Source organism: Haliotis rubra, unplaced genomic scaffold (assembly GCF_003918875.1).
Source record: "Haliotis rubra isolate DU_JTF1 unplaced genomic scaffold, ASM391887v1 Scf7, whole genome shotgun sequence".
Classification (NCBI taxonomy): Eukaryota; Metazoa; Mollusca; class Gastropoda; order Lepetellida; family Haliotidae; genus Haliotis; species Haliotis rubra.
The window spans coordinates 4,842,207-4,867,250 of NW_025767412.1; the positions used below are offsets into that span (position 1 = coordinate 4,842,207).

General features: G+C 40.1%; 1 protein-coding gene across 1 annotated transcript in view; it reads left to right on the forward strand.

Annotated features, from left to right (window-relative positions):
- The window catches only part of LOC124258626 (metabotropic glutamate receptor 8-like), a 106,270-nt gene that overhangs the window by 68,140 nt on the left and 13,086 nt on the right, over positions 1–25,044 (forward strand). The window contains exon 2 of the mRNA XM_046692695.1: positions 21,347–21,563. Coding sequence (XP_046548651.1) covers positions 21,347–21,563 — 217 coding nt within the window. The remainder of the gene's footprint in view (positions 1–21,346; positions 21,564–25,044) is intronic.

The following is a 25,044-nucleotide window of genomic DNA, read 5'->3' on the forward strand; positions in this document are numbered from 1 at the left end:
AAGCTGGTTCCGCGTTGCATTCTTATGCAAGGGAAAATGATGCCTTTCTGGATATCCACGGATATTTCTGGATATCCATAAGAATTAAGAGACAGATACACAGATACACTCAGGGCACATATTCTATATTTTCTTTGTCGTTTTGTCTTGGTCTTCCTGTTATGAAGTACAAACGAAACTAACGATATGATGGTTGGATTGACATTGCCACGTGGCCAGGGCATAAGGTCACCTGTGTTATAGTCAGGCTCTAAACGTACATTACTGACAGTTAAGACATTACAGGTGGATTGCCGTCAGACACTGCATTAATTTTCTCTTCGTCAGCTTCAATTAACAAGAGTGAAATAAACTCGAAAAATGTATAAAACCACTTTCTTGAAACATATTTTGTGATCGGAACACTTGCTGCCACTCTTCAAATTAATTTACGACTTTTAGTTTTAACATTGCTGAAAGGACATCAAGCTTTTTCATGTGCTTGCAAAGGTAGTAGCACAGTTTGGCTGACGATTGGGCGTAATGTTTCACAGCGGTGGAAAAGACTGAGATACAAATATTATGTTTCAATATTTCATGTCGGGATAACAATTCAGGGCGGGTGGGAGATTGGAAACTCAGAAAACAATACGGAGAGCCAAATGGGATTTGTGCAGCGTCTGCTTGGACTTTGACAGCTGGTGGTAATGCACCAATACAAATAGCTCGATGATAGGGGTATCTTCTTTTCCACTGACAGCATATGTGATGCTTTAGTATCCACTTTGGTCTTGTTTCTTACCAAGGATTTGATCTATTGCTACACACGATAGCAAACTCAAAATGACAGTTTTAATGTGTTTATGGGGCGCTTTTGATAATTCGGAATAATTATATTTTGAAATGTTCGGATATTCCTTTTCACATGAAGGTATTTCAGATTTGTTTTGTTTCATCGAGTTTGCCGTGATTTAGCTGACATTGAATTTTCATGACAGCATGAAGCGCTATGTCTTGCAAGTTTTTGTTTTAAAAAGCTGACGCCATTTCGAAACAAAGGGAAATAAGCTTTCAAATGACTCCGCGTGGCTACAAAGCATGGTAAGCTCCCACGATGTGCGCTGAGATGCACCTAATCCTTTAAGAAAAAAAAATCCAGAGTACTTTGTAAAAGTGTAACGAACCACTTTCGTCTTTACGTGAAGTTTCTCCGAATGATTGTGCTAACGTACAGCAGAAATAACGTATTCTTTCTTTGCCATCTCGAGAGGTAGTCTAATTAAATCGCTGGTTATTACAGTTTATTTCCTCGTTGTCTTTCAATTCATAAGGTACCCAACCAAAGAAAACATCCATCTTCTGAGGCTGTCATGTTTGAGTAACGGGGCCTATTAATGACAATCAGTGGGCCTATTTCAGGGCAACGTGGGTTAATTCGTCTCTCCTAGATAACCTAAGTCTGTCCAACGTCATGCCAATTAAACCCATCAATGGCCTCGATCGAAAAATATTTTTCCAAGTAGACCAGATTTGTTGTCGAAATTTGCGCCAACGAGCACAAATTAACTCTCTTCCTAGCCACCATTGAGGCACTTGTTACACGGAGAGAAAATTCTATTTCCTCATTAGAAGTTTCTTTTCATCCATCATAGCTAGAAGGGGTGACATACGCCTAGCGCTCGTTATTTTGGAGGAAGTGGCGCTGATCCTTGCAATGACACAAAAGTCTAGTGTCGGTACGTTAATTAATCCAATCAGAGATCAGGCTGATATTACTGCGGTACTCCCTTGCTGCGGAGCTGTCATGGTGGAGTGATTGATGGGTGGTCGATTTCAGAACAACTTGATCGTAAGAGGGAACGAAGAGTTTGCACGACGGGGAATGTCACTTGTTATCGCCTGTTAGTTGTAGCCTGTAAACACTTTGAGTGTGAGGCAGCTTATTCCGCGGGGTATCGTAAAACAAACACAACGCTTACCAATTTTTACTTAATATGCCCAAACGGAACCGGAAAATTAATCAGACTTCAGAAGAGTGAGATTTAGGGCACTTTTCGTCCCAAAGAAAAATGTTACTGCATCTCCAATCAAAATTATGCATCGGACAGGGGTACAGTGATGAAAGGAAATGTCCACCTTTTGACTCCTAAAGCCAGTATTTGCTTTTAACGTACTGAATGACGATTGTTTATAGTGCCCGAATCTTCTCCGGGGACAAACCGCCCATCCAGCTATTAAGCAGAATACATAAATTGTACAACTTCTGCTTTAATTTGATGCTAATCAACTTTTGCTTTGATGAACGTTTGAAAAAGTTTTGGGAATTCACTTAAAGATGGATGGGAGAACAGCTGCTGAACAAATGGCTACCAAATTCTCCTGACAAAGAAAAAACATGTACTTAAAGCTTTCTTTGAAGTGTCAGAAAAGACACATTTGTCAGCATACACTTGATTTGGCTTTACTATTATCTGGTAGATTCATTCCAGTGAACAATTTATTTATTTCCCCAATGAAAATTGCGCTTCTTGTCAAAGTTAGAAATGGCAAGATGATATCATTATTTCGTGATATCGTTACCATCACGATTTTATCACAACGCAATATTTTTGGACTAGGCATTACATGGGATTGAGCACTTCACTTTCAGGTGGACGAATGGTCGCTAATGTTTCACACTCACAAACAAAACGAAAGGTTTCATTTGAGTAAATATCCCAATTTTGTCATTCGATACGTCTGTTAGTAAGTTGGCCGACTTATGAGATCATATGTATTGATTTGTCGAATGCTGCGTCTCTGTAGTGTGTACAACGCCGAGCTCAGCAATCAGTATTCAAACTCTTTCAGCGCATGTAAATAATCGAGTCTGGACCACACAATATCATTTTAAATACATAATCTGATTTTTAACACAGCAGAAGTAGTTAAGCGTTTATGTTTCGAACACACATATCTGGTTGGTTGGTTGGTTGGTTGTTAGTTGTTTAATGCCGGATTCACCATTATTCCAGCTATATGATGGCGGTCTGTAAATGATCGAGTCTGGACCAGACGATCCAGTGATCAACAGCATGCACATCGATCTAGTCAATTGGGATAGGACGACATGTGTCAGCCAAGTCAGCGAGTCGCCTCTTACGTCAAGCTGGTTTATGGTTTGTTGAAGATCTTCACGGGGTACACACATAGCAGGCAGTATGAATGTTAGGTCGACATAGTGGAGGTTGATGAAAGTGGTATCAAGGACACTCTTCTTAACGACATCAGTGACACACACTTTTAGATGAACGCCGGTGGGCGGGATACGCTCCCCTTCTCGCGAGCACCTGATACCAACGCACTTTGAATCACTAAAACATGCTCATGATGCAATCTGAATCCTACAACGGAATTCACTTTTGCAGAACTTTCTTGTGATTATGGAATGGGTTTTGGTTTAGTACCAAATCCACCAAGCATCACCATGAAGAACAATGTAGAGATAGTGCCACCCTACTCACTGTAATGGAGAATCGCAGCAATTATGCGGTGACATTACTCTGTTTATGGGTTAATCAGGCTAAGTAATCTCCCTTTATTAACACTTTCCAGTCAAGGAGGGACATAGTCAAGGGAGAGCGTCTGGCTTGCCAATATAGGAGTCCTTAAATAACAGCATCCTTTCGTGCGACATTCTGACACAGATCGGCTTGATTAATAGACTAATCAGTTGTAATGAATGTAGACACGTCTTTCTCGGCCTTAAGAACATGTCTCCGAGAAGGTTGTCGGCTTTGTGTGGGGTGAATCCGATCATGGGCCGGGTAAAATGAAGTAAGGATTTTAGCTGGACAAACCCTAATCTGTTAAAAGCTTACTGACAAGTGAGCTTGTGGGTGTGATGAATAGTCGTGTTCCACATGGGTGTCAGAGGTGGGGGTCAGGATAAGCCTAATTACCTTCTTGCAAGGAAAGAGTTATGTATAGACAGAAGGCTCGAGGGAAGCGCACTACCTCAACTCCTGATCGCATTGTCCTGACGACCTTCTGTAATCTTTGACAGTTGGTATACTGCAGCTTCTGGCCTGCTGTCACTTTTTTTCTTAAAGTAAGCGCAAAGTGACAGGACAGTGTCCATCACGTTTTGTAACCTTTTTTTATCAAACTGATCCGGAACAGATCTTGTCAGTGTTGTGAACCCACCCACGAATTATGGTTTCAGTAAATAACGTAGATACAGTATCGGCAGATGGGGTCGTACACAGAACATGTACTGGTTACCATATTCCTGTCTGCCCACGGTGTTGTTGTGGCCAGGTACCTCGTACCATTTGCGTGTCTCCCTGTGGAGATGTTGGTTAAAAAGGGGCCCTATTTAACCTATTCATTTGCCTTCCCTTGGGGAATCCAAAGCAGAGTGGGCAATAATAGCCAATGCATGTCCAACCAATGGGAGTAATTGATCATGGATGATTAAACACTATTCTATATGACGTAATCATAAACTTGTATCACAATTTGAAATTGCTCATTTGAAAACTATTTGATTAATACGGTTGAAAACATCTGGAATTTTTTCATTAAGTCAGTAACCTCCTCAGATAATTTGAAGAGCCAGATGGTGGACATACCATTAACATACCAAATACCATAATTATTAAATGCACAATTTGGTGTCATTGCAGAATAATTTCCGCGTTCATTGATCTGTCCAATCAAACAAAACTAATTCATAATTTAGCTTAAATGCTTATCTATCAACGTGTTGCAAAGTGAATTTCCTTCTTGGTAGCCCAACATTGGAACCTTATGAAAAGGTCATCCAGGTTGTGTAAAAATCATGATTATGTTCAGACGTGGAAAGAACATATCCTGCAATTTCGTACAACGTCCCAATATTTGTGTTATTATCATATCGGACTACACCGGAATGATATAATATTGTGTTTATGTACATACATTTTTGTCTAATCAATACCTTGTAATCAAATGGCGCTTTTGTATCCTGGATATACATTACAAAGTTCAGTTGTTCTCAGTTACGGATCTGGAATAAAAAGGAACAAAGCGTCATTGCGCTCACCTTCATGAGTATCCTGTTGTATCCAGTATTAATTGTTACAATAAAGTTAAATAGCTTGACAAAACTTCATGGATGATCAGCGTCTCTATTTTGACAATGGCGACTTTTTGGCATAGATTCTCATACCCATATGCTTGAAAACGGTATAAGAATCTATACCGAAACGTCGCCATTGTCAAAATTAAGAAGTTGATCATCCATAAACTTTTGTCATCACTCATATTCGTTCCACCAACACCATTGTGCAGCATGCATACAAAACTTCTAAACCATAACCACTTGGATATATAGGAGACGGTGTTGTGTCTGTTGCTTTCAACGTAGAAATAAAGACAAAGTAAACAAAATCTGCCCGAAACCATTTGATGCAATCATACAGGTTTTAATTGGATATTTATGGCTAAATGAATTGCTTCATAGTACGTGTCTGTGAAGTGTCTTTGTTGCCAGGGATTAACAATACGAGCAACGTCACGTACCATGTTGTTGAGACGCAAGTGAGGCATACTCGTGATCAAATGTCCAATGTCAACCTGGTTCATGCCATTCCATTCTTCCTGTATGGCAGCGCAAACTTCATTGTGGGTGATCGCTGGTTGTTGACTGTGACGTATGCGTTGTCCACGGGTATCTCATACATGTTCGAGGGTGACAAGTCTGGCCATGACAAGGTGGTTATGTTCTTCTGTTGGTGAAACTCAATAACAATACTATCCCTATGGGCTGATACATTATCATCTTCAAACAATAAACGACGTCCAAATGTCAGTATGCAAATGGCACCTCACGGTTGTAGTGCTCAGTGAATATTAGTAAAGTTGTTCTGCAAGTCAGAGATCCCACCCCATACCATTACTGAGCCACACTAGAAAGGGCCATTTTGTTTAACATTAACTCATTCCGTCTATGCCACGCTTTGGTACATAACGTGGCCTAACAACGATTGGTCCAGCGCTGCCACTCATGGCACCAGCCACGTCTTGCAATAATGCGACGACGTGGGGCAGGCAGGTTAGATCTGTTTAGCCGATAAAATCGTCCGTCCACTCACTCCGGTGGGACGGTCCTGTGCGCCAGTTGTCGACCAGATCGACGCCTGTTATCAGCGTTATCTGTGTATCAACATCGTGATTGTAATCTGCTAATTACTAATTGTGAAACATTAAGAGTTCGTGCCGCAATGTCTTGTTGCAATGTCCTACATGCCAAGTGCACGCAGCCATCCCCGACGTGACAAACGAGGCATGTTAAAGTTTTAACTGAGTTAAGGAAACGAAATTCAAACTTGTATATATCACGGGAATGTACAGCAGCACACTGACACGTTTCCTTGTAAATTTCGAATTTTACCACAACCATATTCGCGAGCACATCATCTAAAATGCTTGCTCGAAATTTATAAAACAATGTCGGCGGTGAGGTAGCCTAGTTGTTAAAGCTTTCCCTCGTCAAGCAGAAGACCCGGGTTTCCTTTGAGAAGCCCGTTTCTGGTGTCCCTCGCCGTGATATTGCTGGAATATTGCTTAAAGCGGCGTAAAACTAACTCACTCACTGTAACACGATGTGAATGGAATAATCATTTTCAAAATCCATATACAATCATACAGCTCGGGTTCCATAAAATATACCCTCAAAATGAGGTATCCCATACTTTTGTGATTATCCATTTTCGCGTGTGTGGTATCGAGCCCGCTTTTTTACCCAACGTTTAACCTCTAGACTACCCCACGACTCTTTAAATAACTATATACCATTTTCCTACACGGGTTCTTCACATACTTACACGCCCACATCCTTTCAGCTTCAGAGCACTAATCATTACCTTCATCATCGTCGTCGTCGTTATCATCGTGATGTACCACAGAACGACGTATGTAACAATGTTTTTATGGAATTTTATTGTTCTAAGGGCAACCTGCGAAATCAATACATTTCACAGAAAGAGAATCTTATTTCTCTCATAAAAGAGCGTTCATGTACATGAAAACATGTCTGAAGAATGAATTTCATGGTTACGATGATGCTTCCAGCGTGCAGTTGCCTCTTCGGGACGTCTTTAGGAAACATTAGTTACCAAAGACACCCTGTTGAGATAAACCAGCGGAACCTTGGTTGTAAAAACTAACCATTAAACTGGTATTAATTTCAGAAGTAAACATAAAATTCCAGGTTATTTATAAAGAATCCATTGTCAGAATACCATGCTCGGACATCAACAAATAAACTTCATCGTTGCGTGGTGAGAGGGGTTCAAAGGAATCTTGCGTCTAACGTTAAGAGCAGCCGTCCTGACCACTTGTAATTCAGTGTCCTTTATCTCCAGAGGGACTTCATAACGCGGAGTGCTCCATGCGCCATAAACTACCCCGGCTTCCTTTATTTCACTCTGGCTTTCATATACTGTTGCATCGATGAACACTGAAATGAAGAAACTACGTTAGAATGTAAATCGCTGTGGCTGTTGAAAGGTAATGAACAAATAAGGGAAACAAATTTGAAAATTCACCTCACGCCTTTCGGCGTAATTAATCCGGGGGATATGATATAGTTTATGATAACGTTTTCTCGTCTTAATCGATTGGTGCCGAGCCTTCAAACGGATTTGCGGTAAAAACGGATGGTGAAATCTTTATTGAGTGGCCTAATTGATATTCTCGTTCGTGTAGCAATGGTTTTTACGTGTTTCGTTGGGATGAAAACTCCGTACTGTGTAACAAGATAGCAAGCTTGAGAAACTCACGCCACCTCGGAGTATTGTGCTGCCGTGCAGATATTTATAGAAATTAAATTTATTTTGTGGTATTCACTAGATTTCGCTCCAACACATTCCATAGCATAATTGTTAAAATTTGTTTAATATCATATTAAGATTTACGTTCCAAGGGATAGCCTGGGAGTGAAACGTCTCTTTATGGCTTTTATAATGTCAAAGATCAGAAATCTATGGTACATTCAGTTGGAAATATAATAATTACCTCTTACCCCACAGTGATACACAAACTCAGGGCACAAAGTTACGTCTTTGTTGAGCGAACCAAATTCATAATGTCGATGATTTCAGTCCATTGATATTCCGTCTACTGATGAAATTTGGTAAAACCTTGGTAAGAACACAGTTATGTTAAAAGCACACCCACAAAAAAAGCAACAATAATGTTTTGTGTATGTTTCCGTATTTAGGGCCCCATTTCGAGTCTTATGATAAGTCATAACAAGGAGGGGCGGTGAGGTAGCCCAGTTGTTAAAGCGTTCGCTAGTCACGCCGAAGGCCCGGGTTCGAATCCCCACATGGGTACATTGTGTGAAGTTCTTTTCTGGTGTCCCCCGCCGTGACATTGCTGGAAGATTGCTAAAAGCGGCGTAAACCCCAACTCACTCACTCATAACAAGGAACAAGTTATGTCGTACCCTGCAGTGAGTGAGTGAGTTTAGTTTCACACCGCTTTTACCACTATTGCAGCTAAATAACGGCGGGGGACACCAGCAATGGGCTTCACACGTTGTACCCATGTTGGAAATCCAGCCGGGGTCTTCAGCGTGACGACGAGCGCACGCTTTAACCACCTTCTACCTTACCGACCCCCTTGTAGTGGTATGGGTGGGGATAGTTACTCTAGTCAATGTGGTGCTGTGTAGTCCTGTACATAGAGTTCAGGTCACAAGCTAGTTGAAGCTAAACGACGTTGGGCGCGAAGAGTCCTTGGATGGGTGACCGTGTGTGACAGCTTGACTCCTGCGAGTTTCTAGGACTCCAGTCCTGCCCTACAACGAAGCACATGTGATACACATGGTCTCACCTAAGGCAAGTGAGTTTGTTAAAAATTGCCTCTGTTCACCCAGCAGAAAATGGGTACCCGGTGAAATAAGTCATGAGACTATTAACCTTCTAGCGCCTAACAGGTTGCTTGGGCTATTCTGGGTAACTGTGCTTTGAGCAGGATCTACAGCGTGAAAAGGCGTGTTATAAATATTCTCATTATGTTATTTTTAATAACAATATTCCGGCAATATTTCAGCCATGTCAAGGTGGCGTTTCGGTAATGATTTCAGTATATTTTTCAAACAAGTGATCAACAAAAGGGTAGAATATGATATTACGCGGTGATTAACACAATCAACGAAGAAGATGGCATATAATGACGGGGAAGAAGATAGTGTCTACTATCACAACGCCTTCCTTTAACATACACAAATAAAACATTCATGTTTGCTTCTCTAAGGTCGGTGTTTGCGTGTTTAGTAACTCTGGTTCACACAGGCCAAATTCATGTTGCCATCTTGAGCCGCCTGTCGTTTATTTACAGATGTATTCGCAGAACCACTAGGCTACCATACCTAACTTACTCAATATTTTTCTACACTGGTTTTAACACATACTTTTATGCATACAATTTCAATATCAGAGCACTGTTGATTATATTCAGCATAACAATCACCATCATCATCATCATCATCATTATCATCATCTACCGCCGATTGACATATGATACTATTTATGTCACCTTCTACTGAAATTCTATCATTTTAAAGGTATCCTCGACACAAAAATCCAACTATTAAAATGGTATTCTTTTCTGAGGTAAACATAAAATTCCAGGTTATTTATAAAGAATCCATTGTCGGAATACAATGCTCGGACATCAACAAATAAACTTCATCGTTCCGAAGTGAGAAGGGTTCAAAGGAATCTGGCGTCTAACATTAAGCGCAGTCGTCCTGGCCATTTGTAATTCAGTGTCCTTTACCTCCAGAGGGACTTCATAACGTGGAGTTCCCCATGCGCCATAAACTACCCCGGCTTCCTTTATTTCAATCTGGCTTTCATATTCTGTTGCATCGATGAACACTGAAATGAAGAAACTACGTTAGAATGTAAATCGCTGTGGCTGTTGAAAGGTAATGAACAAATAATTGTAACAAATTTGAAAATTCACCTCACGCCCTTCGGCGAAATTAATCCAGAGGATTAGAGGTTGTTTATTATAACGTTTTTTCGTCTTAATCGATTTGGAACTGAGTCTTCCATCGGAATTTTGGCAAAAAAGGATACCTTAATCTTTATTGAGTAGCCTAATTGATATCCCCATTCATCTAGCAATGATTTTTACGTGGACTGTGTAACAAGATAGCAAACGTAAGAATAGAACGCCACACTTTGGTATTGTGACATTTTTATTTCTTTCTACATTTATCTCCAAATTAATCTCATAATTCTTAAAGATTTTGAAAGAAGTTTGAATTTTTGTAAAATGATCTGTCCGATCCAAATAATATTTTAAATTGAAACTTCTCTTATAAATTTAGTCCTCGTATAGCTTCAAAGTGGTTTTCAGATCAGAAAAGAAAAGTATCGCTGAATTGCTTTCAGATACAGAGCATTATTTACATGTTTGCCGTCCAGGGACCTATCATACAAACGGAAGGGAGAATCTTCTCTTAGGATTATACAATTTAATATCAATAACTTGAAACCACTGAGATTTCGTCTGAGTGTGACCTGTCTACAGCTTCAGACAAAATGTATTTCTTTTACGAAACTAATTACGTTAACTAAAAAGAAATAAGAGAAAACCTTCCCTTTTCCCTTTGAGAGCAACGGCCAGAAAAAGTCCACACAAAGCACAGGGCAAACTTTCACAAAGCGACCCTAGCGCCAATGTGGTCGTATCTCCCCATTTTAACATTATACTATCAGAGTCGTAGCGCTGAGACTGCTTTGTGGCACTGGGCCCAGATCATGTCTAACCCTGAAGTTCACGGGTAGGACATGCGGGTCAACGTCTCTCTTCAGTCAGTTCCGTAAAATGATGGTCTTAAAAAACAAGTGCCAGAACATTTTTAAATTGACATGGCAATTTTTGAAACAAGGTAGTTCTCGTTAAAACGATAATGATGACATTATTCAAAACAAAATATTCGCTATTTCCCGTCCCGACATTACACCGATTGTTCAGACACCTCATTACCTGTAATAAAATTACAGAACCACAGCGTATTTTCCGTTTAGAACGAAGGTGTGCATGCGGTCTTAATTTCACAGGGGAGTACCAAATTATTTTTGAAAAAAAAGCGAAAATTAATAGAAGCAAGTACTTTTTTTTTATTTTTGAAATTGTAACTTTATTCCCTCGATGCCATGTAATGTGAAAAAAAGCAACGGCCTCTATTCTATTTGAAAAAACTGACAAGTTCATTACCGATACCAACTCGCTGTACATTGCACATCCAAATGCACTGAAGGAGATACTTCCATTAGCGTTGCCAATTAAATTGCCAAATGTCATCCATCCGATATGTGTATCGCAGGCTTCTCGACAAAGAAGCATGATTAAATATATGTTTTGTACACTTTTGGTAGAAGAGTAAGCACATCCTGTGCTCAGGAAGTAGATGAAACGTACAGTTTGCACAGCTATTGATAGAAAACATCTGTGTAACAAAGTTAACCCAATTACCTAAAATTGGTTCGAAGCTGAACAACCTCTCTGACATTACAGTCGAAAATGAATTCCAAGATAATACCAACCTACAACAAATTCAATACTGGAGAACTAAAGTTTAACCCTGCTACGTGCAAATTAGTTTCCTCCATAATGAACATTTAACCAACTTGTAACAACACGTTGGAAATCCTAATTACACTCCGTGCATCATATACCTTCCAGGTTCAACACAATAATCTTCACAGTTTGAGGTTAATGATTATGTCCAAGGGGTTTATAGATCGATGTATTCAAACCAAAATAATACACAATTTCTAACAGTCCCTATTGTACTATTGATCACATAATCATTACAGTTTGGGCTAAATTAGTCTGGCGCAGCTTTGTTCTTGGTAGCCCTCTTCAACGAAAGAATAGTTGCTTTTCAAGCGTATAATTTTCGATCTTTTTTCCAGCTAATAACTCCACCTCTTAATAACGTCATTAGTGGCCAGGTTCGGGCTGCATGCCCCGCTGTAGTGCATAATTACGGCACTTTAAGGTTTCTAATACTGTGAAAACAGAACAGGGTATTTTTAAACTTGACGATACCTTTAGAAAATGTAATTTATATCCAAATCTGAAACTACTGGAGTAGGTTATCGATTATAGTGCGAATGGCTGGATATATAGGATTTACTTGATTTGTTATTTTTTTATTCATATTTGTATTTATAGATTAGGTTATTTTACGACCAATTATATCATGACATTGATTTATTACAGTTACGTAGTTTCTGAGATAAGATATTTTCCTTTAAAACGAACCGTTCAATCACGGAGGAAATTGTGTGGACATACGGGTAGAAAGACACGGGTACCATTTAGGGTATATCTACAAAAGGAGTTAAACTAAATAAGTATATGATTCCATGATGCACCTTTTTGGGAGGTATAATTTGTAAAAATATATTTTTAATACAGTGCCAGATTTCGTATTCAAGGACAAAACTATATTTTGCCATTTTTTTCAATAGAATGTTGAATTATAGGCATATGATTATGATCTAATACCTTTGGCCTGCCAGTGCCAAGTGTCGTGTAGCCATGGTAACCTTCAATGTTATATTCGCAGTTGGAGTAGATTACCACATTGGGAAACGGGGTTATCAGAAACGTGTCTGTGATCTGATCTCATTAGCCCCTTTTATGGTCAGTGTATAATGGTTTCACAGTTACCTTGCAATGAACCTGTCGGACTTACATACGCTTTAATTTGTTCATTTTCCTCTGGCGCCGATCTCATTACACGTCCGAGCTTCGCAACATTTCGAAATAGATTTGCGTTAAAAGGGCAAGTCATTCGCTGTGGGAACATTATCTGTGAAGAATACCCGCATGTTTTTAAATACGCATGTGTTTTACCACACGTTGCAATCTCCGCTCTGATTGCGTCTGCCTGTATGATTGTTAGCTGATATAATAATAAGATTATTATTATTATCTGATTTGTGAGAATCACTTGGTTTGGATTCACTTGGTTTGGTCCTCAAACATGAGACTATTTATTTTCACATAGCTGTTTATGAAACATAGGGTTACTGTTTCGGGGTTGGGCTGTTACGAACAATCTTTGGGTACGTTAACTCTTAGACATCTCCTGCAGATTCCACGGATATTCTCGAATTCAAAGACTGTACAAAAGAATTCGTCGTTTTGTATTTCTAACTTACTAGTGCTTGGGTCCAAGGCTTCAGCACCCCACGCTTGCTTATGGCAGTTCTTTCTCAATCTGCTACTCGTGTTCCATTGGTCTCGCAGCCGGCGTTGAGGTGTGCCGTTGATCGGCTTCCGGTGTTGACGTGGATGGGCTGTTATCGGCTCCTTGTTACCAAGCTACGGTACCTGGCATAAAATGAGCTTATCGACGTCAACATTGGTAGACCGACCCACCGACATTTAGTAACAGGCCAGTACTAAGAAATTCTCCAGCTTGTATAACCGGACCCGAGACGGGTGACTATTACCTGGTTTATAAGGACACACTGGATGTTATATTCTGATACCGAAGAGTAGGAGTGTAATAATCTACCTTCATCCAGATTACTGTTGACATAATAAATCCGTCAAACTTTTCATAATCAGAAGAAAATCTCTGTACGATCCCAACTATATAATAATCATGTATAATCAGTATCAAATCTTCACGAGACCAGGTATTCTGAAGGTGAGCGTATCCTGTCTCGCCATTAGCACAAGTCACAAACACATTCAAAGGCAAGTCAATTATTCTCTAGCCAAATTCACCGATTGTCAATCATTGATATATTTATATCTCTCTATATCAGTTGTACGCATGCAGACATTAGTACATTGTGTCCGAATATTGGTCTGCCTATTCATGAATACACACGCTTATCAGTCTGTCAACGGGATTTGTCAGGCACATTAATCTCAGAAACGTTAATGCCTGAATAATGAAAATCTCTATCATTATCACAAGATGTAAGCTCTCGCTGAATGAGTTATTCTTATATCACAAGATTCATGTTATATTTAACACGTTTGTCGTTTGAATTAATCCCTGAACTGTCTTCACGAGTGTGGACCCCTTTTAACCAAGACGGTCAAGATGAAACCGCATGTATTTTGAGCTGATGAAAAACTGAACGTGTCAGGCGGTCACGTGTTCGGTAATTTGAAGGCAAATGTCTACACAAAGGTCAGCATTCATCAAAATGTTCCTTTGAAGATGCCTCTTTCAGGAGAAATAGACTGATTGAAAGACGTTCTACCATGGGCCATGATGAAAAGGTCATGTTGAAGTAATACTTCAATTGCTGCTGATGGTGACCTAGAACAGAATGATGACCGCTATTGTATCAATAGCGGGAGAGAATTAAGTGATAAAACTATTGTGTAGTCCAATTTAAGGTCGTCACTGCAGATTCGATACGATTTCTATTATTCGGGACCGAGAACTTTAGCCCCGAAATATTGGTCACAAACACCAGATCCGATGTTGAGTGTATACAAAGACTATCAACGTATTCATAAGCACGGGTTTTAAGACAAAAAGTGAAGTTTAAAGGTATTTAATGGAAATTTTTCTTTACACGACGTTTCAGAGCTAATTCTTGCTCCTTCATCATTCTCCATACATTCTCCCTCCTTGCATTGTGTATATTGTATCTATATATATTCACGCTTTGTACTGACTCAGTATTCACCTGATGAAGGAGCAAGAATTAGCTCTGAAACGTCCTGTAAAGAATAAAAAGAAGTTGTTATCCATAAAAGTTCATGTATTCACGTCATCGTTATGATCAGTGAGGTCTGAATCACAGATGACCTTATTCAAGATCAACTTTACAGTGTTGATATCAACTTTACTTCAATGCGATATCAAGTTGCTTCACAATCCCCACCAGCGTAGGGAACTGAACAGGATTTATCGGCGTGACAAGCGAACGCTTTAACCATTAGGATATTCCACCGCCCTGTTAAAGACAGCTGAACTAGTATATTCCTTTTGTTGACATATTGAACTCAATCATTGTTTTGTAAGCCCCTTTGACACACTATTGCAGGAGTTAAATTTATGTCTAGTAAATCTACTACCTATTATAATTGCACCGTGCTTTATAGTCTAATTCAAAATTGTGTGAGCTTGAAGTAACGGAATAGTATGTAAGTTGCTAGTACCATGTTATCAGACGCGTTGAAATAGGCAGAGTTATTAATTTTAGTCAATTACGTGTAGACATTAATTGTACAAGTCCTAGTCATCATTGTCAAATAGAGTTAGTACCGTTCTGCTTATGAAAAGGTAGGATGAGACACAAATCTAATAGAGTTAGTACCGATTCCTAGTTAACGAGGTCCTAGTTAACGAGGTCCTACAGATGAATGTTAAGTCAAGTGTACCGCGAATGCCAATCACACGTTCTGATAGCCGGAAAACCTAAATGTACAAAGACTCTGTCATCCTTTGAGAGTTCGCCAATGTCTGCGTCCCTTCCGATAGTGTTGACTACTGTGCTGAGCGGTCTCCTGGTATCAGAAAATCCTTCTTGAAGCGTGGACAAAGGGGACAGCGAGATAACCGCTTTAGATTCATTATCTGGCGTTTGTCCGAAGGTATCTCTGTTACTCGCATGTTCTGCCATTGATTCAATTCATTGCACTGAAAGAGTTAACACTGACAACAGACCTCAAGTATCTTTCATCAGAGGGTTGAAACTCAAGTGCGAGTATCTTGCTGGTATAGGGAGATCCTCGTAGAGTCTTGGTTCATTCCGTGGTAGCAAACACAGATCAGTCGTCAATCGACGATTACTTTGTAGCAAACACCCGCCATATTCGACGTGGGGATATATCGGTGAATGGGGAAAGGGGACAGGGCGCGTTCCGATAAGATGAGAGAAAAACGATTATAGTTTTGAATTCCCAGTTTCTAAAACATTTGTCGCGCACGTCTGGAGTTTTTTTTATATTGACGAAGCTATTTCCGTCCCTCTCGCCGCCCCGTGGAAATCACTGGTTCCGTTTTTCGATGATGCCAACATCTGTGGTAAAGTATTCCCGATAAACCGTCATCAGCCCACAGGCAATGAAAGGGACTCCGGGAGGAGCTATTTATAACACCTTTTCAAAAAGGGACTTATTAAGCCCCGCAAACCAAGGTTAAGCGAGGTCGGACTAGACGGCTGCTTTGAAATCTGTTATCCAGGGAAACAGCCGTGGTTACTGCTTCCGTGTTTCATATTCTGTGACAAATTCGATGACACTTCGAATACACAGTCTTAGCTATCATTAAGGAGAGAGGCGTGAGAGTCACGTGTACAGGTGTGGGTAAAATTTAACTGACGGGTAAAAGAAAGTAACTCTATACACTTCAGAATTAGGTATGTCCAACAATTAGCAGACGGAACAAATGACCACTTAAACAATAATGTTCTGAACACAACAATGATATCCGTATCAAATACATCGGAACCAATAACCCTTTTCTTGTTTGCTTCAACTGGTACCACAACAAACATCGGTGCAGCGTTCGAAATGAACGTCGGTCCTTTGGCCCGGAGCCGACTGAAAACCCAGCCCCAATAACGAAGAGCATTATTTTTCAGAAAATATTCAGTAATTTCTAGTTTTTATCTCGATCAGCAGCTGTTGTCTATAAGTGAAACGAGGAAGCAATTTAGATTACAGACTTTTCAGAAGACTTGGATCTTGACATGGATGTCACTAGAGTTAAAATGAACTGTCTAACTCAGTTTGTTAGTCGTCGCATGTTTTGTTTGCTGGTCAATACTTATATTGTAGCTGAAATATAGTCCTACACGTTCTGATTAGGACCCACAACTTTTTATGGTTCTGGGCCCTTAGTGCCTGCAGCTTTTCAGCGTTAAAGACAAACACTGCATCGCTGTATAGTGTATTTTGCCTGCAGTTTTCCAGTGCGTCTTGTGTATCTTGTACACGTAGCATGTATAACGGTACCAGTGCCATAGCGCAGTTTGCAGGAATTCTGCAGTTTCCAACGGTATCTTTCTAGTTTACGTGGTGCAGATGAATACTTCCTTTTTCTACGGGACATGGAGGAAGTTTCTGGAGGAGGACCGTGAATATACAGACGTGACAAAACACGAGCCATTCATTGCACGAAATGCGAAGAGGGAATGAATTTATTGTAATATCACCCTGGAACATGTTAAAGAAATAACAATTACGTTTCACCAGGAAAACTACTGCTTGCCTCAATGGTGATAGACCCGTGAAGGTCGAGGTTAGAATGAACCTTCAGTAACCCATGCTTGTCGTAAGAGGCGACTAACAGGATCGGGTGGTCAGGCTCGCTGGCTTGGTTGACACATGTCATCGGTTCCCAATTGCGCAGATCGATGCTCATGCTGATGATCACTGGATTGTCTGGTCCAGACTCGATTATTTACAGACCGCCGCCATATAGCTGGAATATTGCTGAGTGCGGCGTAAAACTAGACTCAATCCCTCACTCACTCAATGATGATAGTAAATGTCAAGCAATTTTTTGTGCCCCAAACTAAAATGACGTCCTAAAATACATTGTTGAAAATGTATAGAACATGATGAAATTCGCCGTCCATGACATTGTAGCAGAGTTTATGTAACACTGCCTGAAATAGAATGTGATTTCTTTCTATAAGACAAAAAGGACAATGGATATTATATAGGGCAAGATTCACTCACTGATAATCCTTAATTCGCGGTTGGTGTTCTTTGTGCGAAAAACTTTGACATGCTAAGTGAAGGAACCCTTGTAACATAGGCTTGAACTTCTGGCCAGATCTTGCTCAGGAAGACCACTAGAGCGTACTGTTTCTGCATGACATGACAGAACTTCATATATCGTGACACCGCCCACGCTGATCTGTTTTGTATAACATTCTCTCCTGTAAAATCAGAGACTAAGGGACGTCGTATGATAATTTAATTTCCGATCGATCCCACGTAAAGAAATTTTCTTTCTCTTCGGTGAAGTTGCAAATGAAGCGGATGGAATAGCCCGGTTTGACACTATTCAGGGGGGAAGGAATTGTATGATGATGTAACTAAGTAGTCTTGTAATGACCAGTGGGTATCTGCGTGTGGGGAGGCTTTAGATACGCCATCTGATGCACAGTTAAATGGCCGTCTTGAATCAATGAATGGTCCTTTGAATAAAAAGGAGGTACGTGGATACATGTGCAGACTGTAATATTTATGAAGTACCTTACCGGACAAAATAAAGTTACACCCATGCTTGATGGTGGTTAAACACGAAACAAACCAGTGACGACTTAATCCGATCGTGATTTGATGCTGGTATTATAGTAATATTTCGGACCTTCGGTTTGCAGTGTTTGTTCAGCCTAAGAACGTTTCTTAATTTGTTGGTTCAAAACAAATTTCATGTACATGTATATACTTTATGCAGTCGGCAGTTTACACATCAATTGGAATTATTCATGCTGCTAGACAAATAAAAACATGAACATACTAACACACAGCAGGAAATGGTAGATTTTGTATAAGGACAATTGAAGGTGGGTGTAAGGTCAATGTCAAGGTGGACCAAGACAGTTTATTAGTCAAGGAAACAATAATGTATGTTTCAAGGTCCCCTTGTCGGTCTTCGGCACGCATGCTTGTGGTAAGAGGTGACTATCGTTTTTATGACTCGCTGACTTGGTTGACACACATCATCGTATCCCATTTGCATAGATCGATGCTCATGCTGTTGATCACTGGATTGTCTGGTGAAGACTGGGATATTTACAGACTGCCACCATACAGCTGGAATATTGCCGAGTGCGGCGTTAAACAACAATCAAATTAGCATAGAGCACGAATATTACTAAGTGCCTGTTCCCCTGTCTGCCAACCATAACGTCACACATGCTCAGTTGACAGTCACAGTTAGAACGGGTGGCCCAGACGTATAAGGCTCCGCAATCAGCTGTGCAGAGTAGCGTGCCTTTGACACGCCATAAACGTATGATTGTTGGTTCGAGTCCTGAATATATTTCTACGCTTGTCAGCGCCATACCGGTGACTTTCACCCAGGTGGTAAATGTCTGAGACCGGCATCACTTCGGGCGTATTACCACCTTAATTAAGTCACGAATGTTGCTTAAAGCGGTGTTATACGCATGGTACCCACAAATACAGAGCCATACACTCACTTTTGACTCTGTCCAGTAGAGTTCATTCCAAACTAACCCGTGAAGATCCTGGTTAGAATTGGTCTTCAGCAACCCATGCTTGTCGCAAGAGGTGACCAACGGGATGGGGTGGTCAGGCTCGCTGACTTGATTGGCACATGACATCGTATCCCAGTTGCGAAGATCGATGCTCATGCCGCTGATCACTGGATTGTCTGGTCCAGACTCGATTATTTACAGACCACTGCCAAATAACGTGCAGCGTTAAACAACCAACCAACCAATTATTCCAAATTTTACTAATTGTTTTGCTCCAACTCAAACATTGAGGCAAACAATTCAATATATTTCTTATCAACATCACATATACACATATTCCGCCATTGCTAAAATAAGTATGTAAATCGATTTAGTTTGATAGTTAGGAACAAAGTAAACGAAATGTTTAACTTTCGAATTTACGCTGACTCTTTTCCCTTCAATTCGAGAATAATTGAATCAGTCTCTCCTCGCGGGTTTCCTGGAACAGTTTCTTTCCTCTGCTTGCTGGAACTATAATTAAGGTGCGTTTAATCGTGTTACGTGGCCCAGACCATCAGCACCAGACCAAAGAGCGAGACAGCGTACACTATCGGGAACACACAGCACCACCACAACGTCGATCCTTCACAGAATAGCCCCTTACAACATATGCTCGCATAGAGAATGTTCATGACACACTAACGCCCATTTTCACTTTACCACATGGCTGTGGGTAGATATCAAAGAATGGTACACAATGTGATACAACAAAATAATCATTCCAGGCAAAAAATCACATTGTCTAATTTGTGTCGAACTTATATCATATGCATGCATATGATAATAAGGCCACACGTGTAGTTCTGAACTCCACGGGACTTGCTCCAAGCGCTTACACCACGAGGGCCTTAATTGCCCCGGATAACCCAAGCTGCCTGTTAGGTGCAAGAAGGTAAATAGTCATATGACTTATCCCACCGGGTACCCTTTTTCTGAACAAACGCACTTGCTTGAGGTGAGACCACACGTGTGCTTCTAAATGTGTGTATGCATGTTTGTTTGCTTGATCATTGGTGTTTTGTTTGGTGTTTAACAGAGCACTCAGCAATAATCTGTCCATATCGAAACTGCCTCTACATGTTCCAGCGAGAACCAAATATACCAATAACATGAACAACCGTCGGAGTTCGAAGAGACTTGAATGACTACCCTGTCTATTCTTTACGTATGCAGGCCTGTATCTCGTGGGGTTTATTTCAATCCAGGATCTCCCAGTCGGTTCTGTTTTTCAGGTTTCCAAACACAGATGAAACAAATACCCTATAACACATGTGTGTGCTGCACACATTTTGCTGATACGAAAAACTAATTAACACACAAAAATTTATACAAGCTGCGGCCTCAATTTGCTCTTGTTTTGTTACTGGTCAATTATTTGCGGCCAGCTGAGACTAAAAAAATAGCAAATGCAGTTTCCTTGACTTTTAAAACTTTTCATTTATGTGAGTTGGGGTGATTTAAATTTTATATTTATTTGATTTATAAAAAAATGAAACTAAATTAATTATAAACGGTTGCATTATTCCCAGGAGGCATGTGGTCGGCTATGTAAGTAAATGGTATCTTCCAACATGCAAAGGGACAAGGAAACATTTCATGTATTGAGAAAAACACGTTATATGAGTGGGGTCGTTCTGTATTTAGACAGGCGGGTATACAAATATAATAATTTATTATGGTCTAACCAGATCTTTTTAAAACTAAAATCCAAAAGGATAGTCAGTTTAATTTTGTTTTATAAATATTTTCGATACTCCGACCCTACCCAGGTGCAATATTAACCCTGATCGTTGGTACGATGGTAGTTGCGTCAGCTTGGGTCGCTGAAGGATCCCAGTTCAGTTCTGCTTGAACTATATTCAACTAGTCATATTGATTTGTTACTTTGGAGATAATTTCAAATTTCAAAAAAAATGTTCAAATACCTGATATTTATCTTTCACATCGAAGAAACACAATTTTCAGTTTTTGAAATTGGGTTTGGTAGTAAATGCATGATGTATAAAGAAAAATACATCAATATGCATAAATGCATAAATACGTGTTCGGCCCCAAAACATAATATGTTGATATTTGTCAGTATTATAATTATGTTTATGCTTGTGTTTCAGATCCCACAAATCAGCTACGCGTCTAGTAGCGTGGACCTCAGCGATAAGACGAGATTTGAGTATTTCTCCAGAGTTGTCGCCCCTGACACATATCAGGCCCAAGCAATGGTGGACATAGCCAAGGCGTTCGGCTGGAACTACGTCAACACCTTGGCTGATGACGGCACCTACGGGGAAAAGGGAATCGGGGCGTTTGAGGAGAAAGCAATAAAATCAGGTATCAAAATAATATATTATGATGAAACGATTAATGGTGATGATGGTAATGATTTGATTGGTTGGTTTGTTCTTAACGCCAAAGTCAGCAATATTCCAGCTAGATAATACATTGCACATTTAATACTTCTTTCTAAAATCTTACGTTAGTGAACATCATCTGCGCCTATCCGAAATGAAGGTGAATTAGCAGGTTTTTAACAACGTGGGAATTTTGAGGTTTTCGGTTAGAAACAAGTCACACATCACACTGACCTTTAAGCTAATACACGCATATATGAGTGATGATAAAATGTTTACTACAATGTTCCTAGCAAACATCAGGACTTCTCATGTTTGGGGTTAGTTGCCCGGATGGACTTTTATCACTGGGGTATCCCACCGTTCACTTATAACCATGCTATATTATCAAAATACGTCCTCAAATGACCCTGTAGCATCATGGAACAGGATGTCATGTTCTTGTTTGAAAGTTACAAAGCTACATTCTTAAAATTATGTCCTCGAGCAAGAATCGAACAATCCATTCAAATATGTTTTCGCCAAGTACAAGGTCCGTAAAACTGAAAATGAAGACGAATGGTGCCATGGAGTGTGCGTCTGTTCTCTGTTAACATATGCTGGACTGTGGATGAAGGGAACGCTCTGAAACCCTAGGGCGGCGTTGTTGTTTCCACAGTGCTGTTGAGGTGCGGGCTTCTAATGTAACATTAATGAAGGGGGCAAAAACGATCATGCATATTTCATCAGTTTATTGATGCATGTATAAAACTCTTGCCACATAATGCATTCTGCTTAACTGGGAATGTGCCAAACCAAATGGTAATTAAAAACAAAAAATTGTTAATGCAAGCTTTTTCATTTTGAGGGATTTCGATTTCTCGTCAACAGAGATGAATAAGGACAGACATAAAAAGCTCCACGACCTTGAATACAATACAGTGTCAATATTCAAAGTGAATGAATGAGTTCCTTTATAAGCAGGGGTGACAGATAGCTTGGGTATGATGTGTGGGGCTAGGGTGGGGGTAGAGGTGTTGGGGTGTTTCTCTTTTGCCAGTCGGGCAAGTTGTTTATTTAAGGAGTAAGAGGATCACCAGACCATGTTAATTAGCAAGACAATGATGGGTTGGTGGGGGAGATTACAATTGTCCGATTTGAACTCTCGCTCACTTCAGGAATTTCTGAATTTCGCTCACCTAAGATTAGGAGGTGTCCCCATAATCCCCCATTGTCTCAGGATTAGCACGCCTCATTGCTTTGCCTACCTTAGACAATACCTGCCGACGTTCAGGGAAGTACCCGAGATGATTAAGCCAAGAAAGACACAAGTGGACTATCATCTGTATTTTTATGTTCAGCATACATAAATTGGTAAATTACTTATCACAATCATACATAATACATAACATACATAACTGTACACAATGTCCATAATTCCATATCTGGCGGCTGACACCCTCTACCCATTGCTCAGTCACATAGTCTACAAATGGTCGGACGCCTGGCACGTTCATGTCCACAGACCATGCCTCATGGAAGTGTTATACTAGTCTCTGATTATCCCGTTCTTGCAAATACGGATAGCGCAACCTTGTCTGTCCATTAACCTTACCGTCCAGACAACGATACACGTGAATGCATTAATTGATGTTCGTGACTCGTTAATTAGGAAATGTGCTAACGCGGACGGGGACTACGTCTCAGTACTATTACAGGCGTGCTCGTTAGTCTTTGAACCGTAAATCACCAGTCGTGGCCATTAGTGTTTTACAGGTAGTGTGATTTAATAATTAGGTTTACTGTTATTTTGCAGTATCTTGTCGCAAGGTCATACAGTTTGAAGTATCCACAATGAGGGCATATACGCAGAGCAGACAGAGCAACCGTGTAAAGAATGTATATTACCGTGTTCGCCATAAAAAGTAAAAAGACGGCGTCGCGTCATGGGTAGTAACTATATCTTTGCATGCAATGACGGACAGGGCTACACCATGAACAAATTGTGGTCTGATAAAATGGCGAAAAGATCTTAACATGGCACGCTCTTAAAACAGGTACATCAAACAATATTCGGCCCAGTATTCCCCTACAACTGCCCTGCAATATGAATTATGTCACACAGAAGGATGCTTTCTCTTGTCCTGGTAAAGTCATGATGCATTATGACAACACTGGGAGGGTGACTTTTCGCAGGTTTGTGCGGTGTCGAAGTTGTATTGAGCCGTTTCAGCACTGAACAATAATAATATTTTGTCGTCATGGAATTCTCTTGCACGGCTAAGGTTTGCAACAGAATACCTATCACTTTCCACTTTCGTGCATTTGGTTCAAAATGCAGCCTGTAAATATGGAAAGCGTACAAAATGCATACAAAACTGTTCAGGATGTACTGTACATCCTGTCTACTTAAGCTCAGAATGTTTCAGTGTTCAGCCATGCCTAGTGTTCTAACTTAGTGTAACATTTGATTTAAACATATTTTTATTCATGAAGATAAATTGGGATTGGTGAACAAGCATTAACTGCTTATATTAACACCGCTCCCATGCAACGTATAATACAACATGAAATGGAGGAATACAACTATTCTGTAAGTAGTCATAAGTTAGAGAGTTACAGTTGTGTGTGTCTAACAAGCCATTGTAGAAATATAAATCAATCATAAGAAGGTTGTTGAATAAGTTTAATTATTTTCCTGAGAAAATTTGAAGCGTTGTGTCTTGGTTATATAATCGTGGACGGATTCAACTATTTTATGGTTTACACAGGGAGTAAGTGTAACATTTATACATGTAGTAAATGTGAATCGGCAGACAAGAACGTAAAGTGTATTAAAATCCTACATGGGTACACACTAGGGTTGACTGATATGTTCTGAATCTTATAGAGAAGGGAGTTGAGTGTTGCCTTCTCATGGATGTCCTGTGTAGTTGAACGTTGTTTCGGCAGGTAAATAACCACTGCACGTTCGTCTTTTTAAAGGCTACAGACCCCTACATATTCTCCTGTCTTGTCCCAACAAAACAAGCTGCCAATCTGGCTCATGGTTTTGTGGGTGTACCTCTAAGCAAAGCCGCAATATTTACAATGACAAAATTTAGCCTTCTGTGTTATGCTCAGAACCTTACAATAAACGCTGGTTAAGGTAGCTACAACTTCGTATTAGTCACGCTACAAGCTAAGTGTGAACGCGTCTTTTCACATTTAAAATGTGAACATTTTACACGCACCCATAAAAAGAGTTGGTCCCGCGGGTACACCTGAAAAAGTTTAAAGTAACAATAACGTTCCAATTATCACGTGAATGTGTCATTTGGTTCTGTGACCTTCAGCACAAGGCAGCTGAGGTCAAAGGATCCGACCATAGTTCCGCCGACTACAGAAGAACGTTGATTATTTTTAACCTGTAATCGTTCAGGATGAGGCTTAACAGTTTGAGAGAAACGTGACTTGAATTATGAAGGGCCTGGATTCGAACT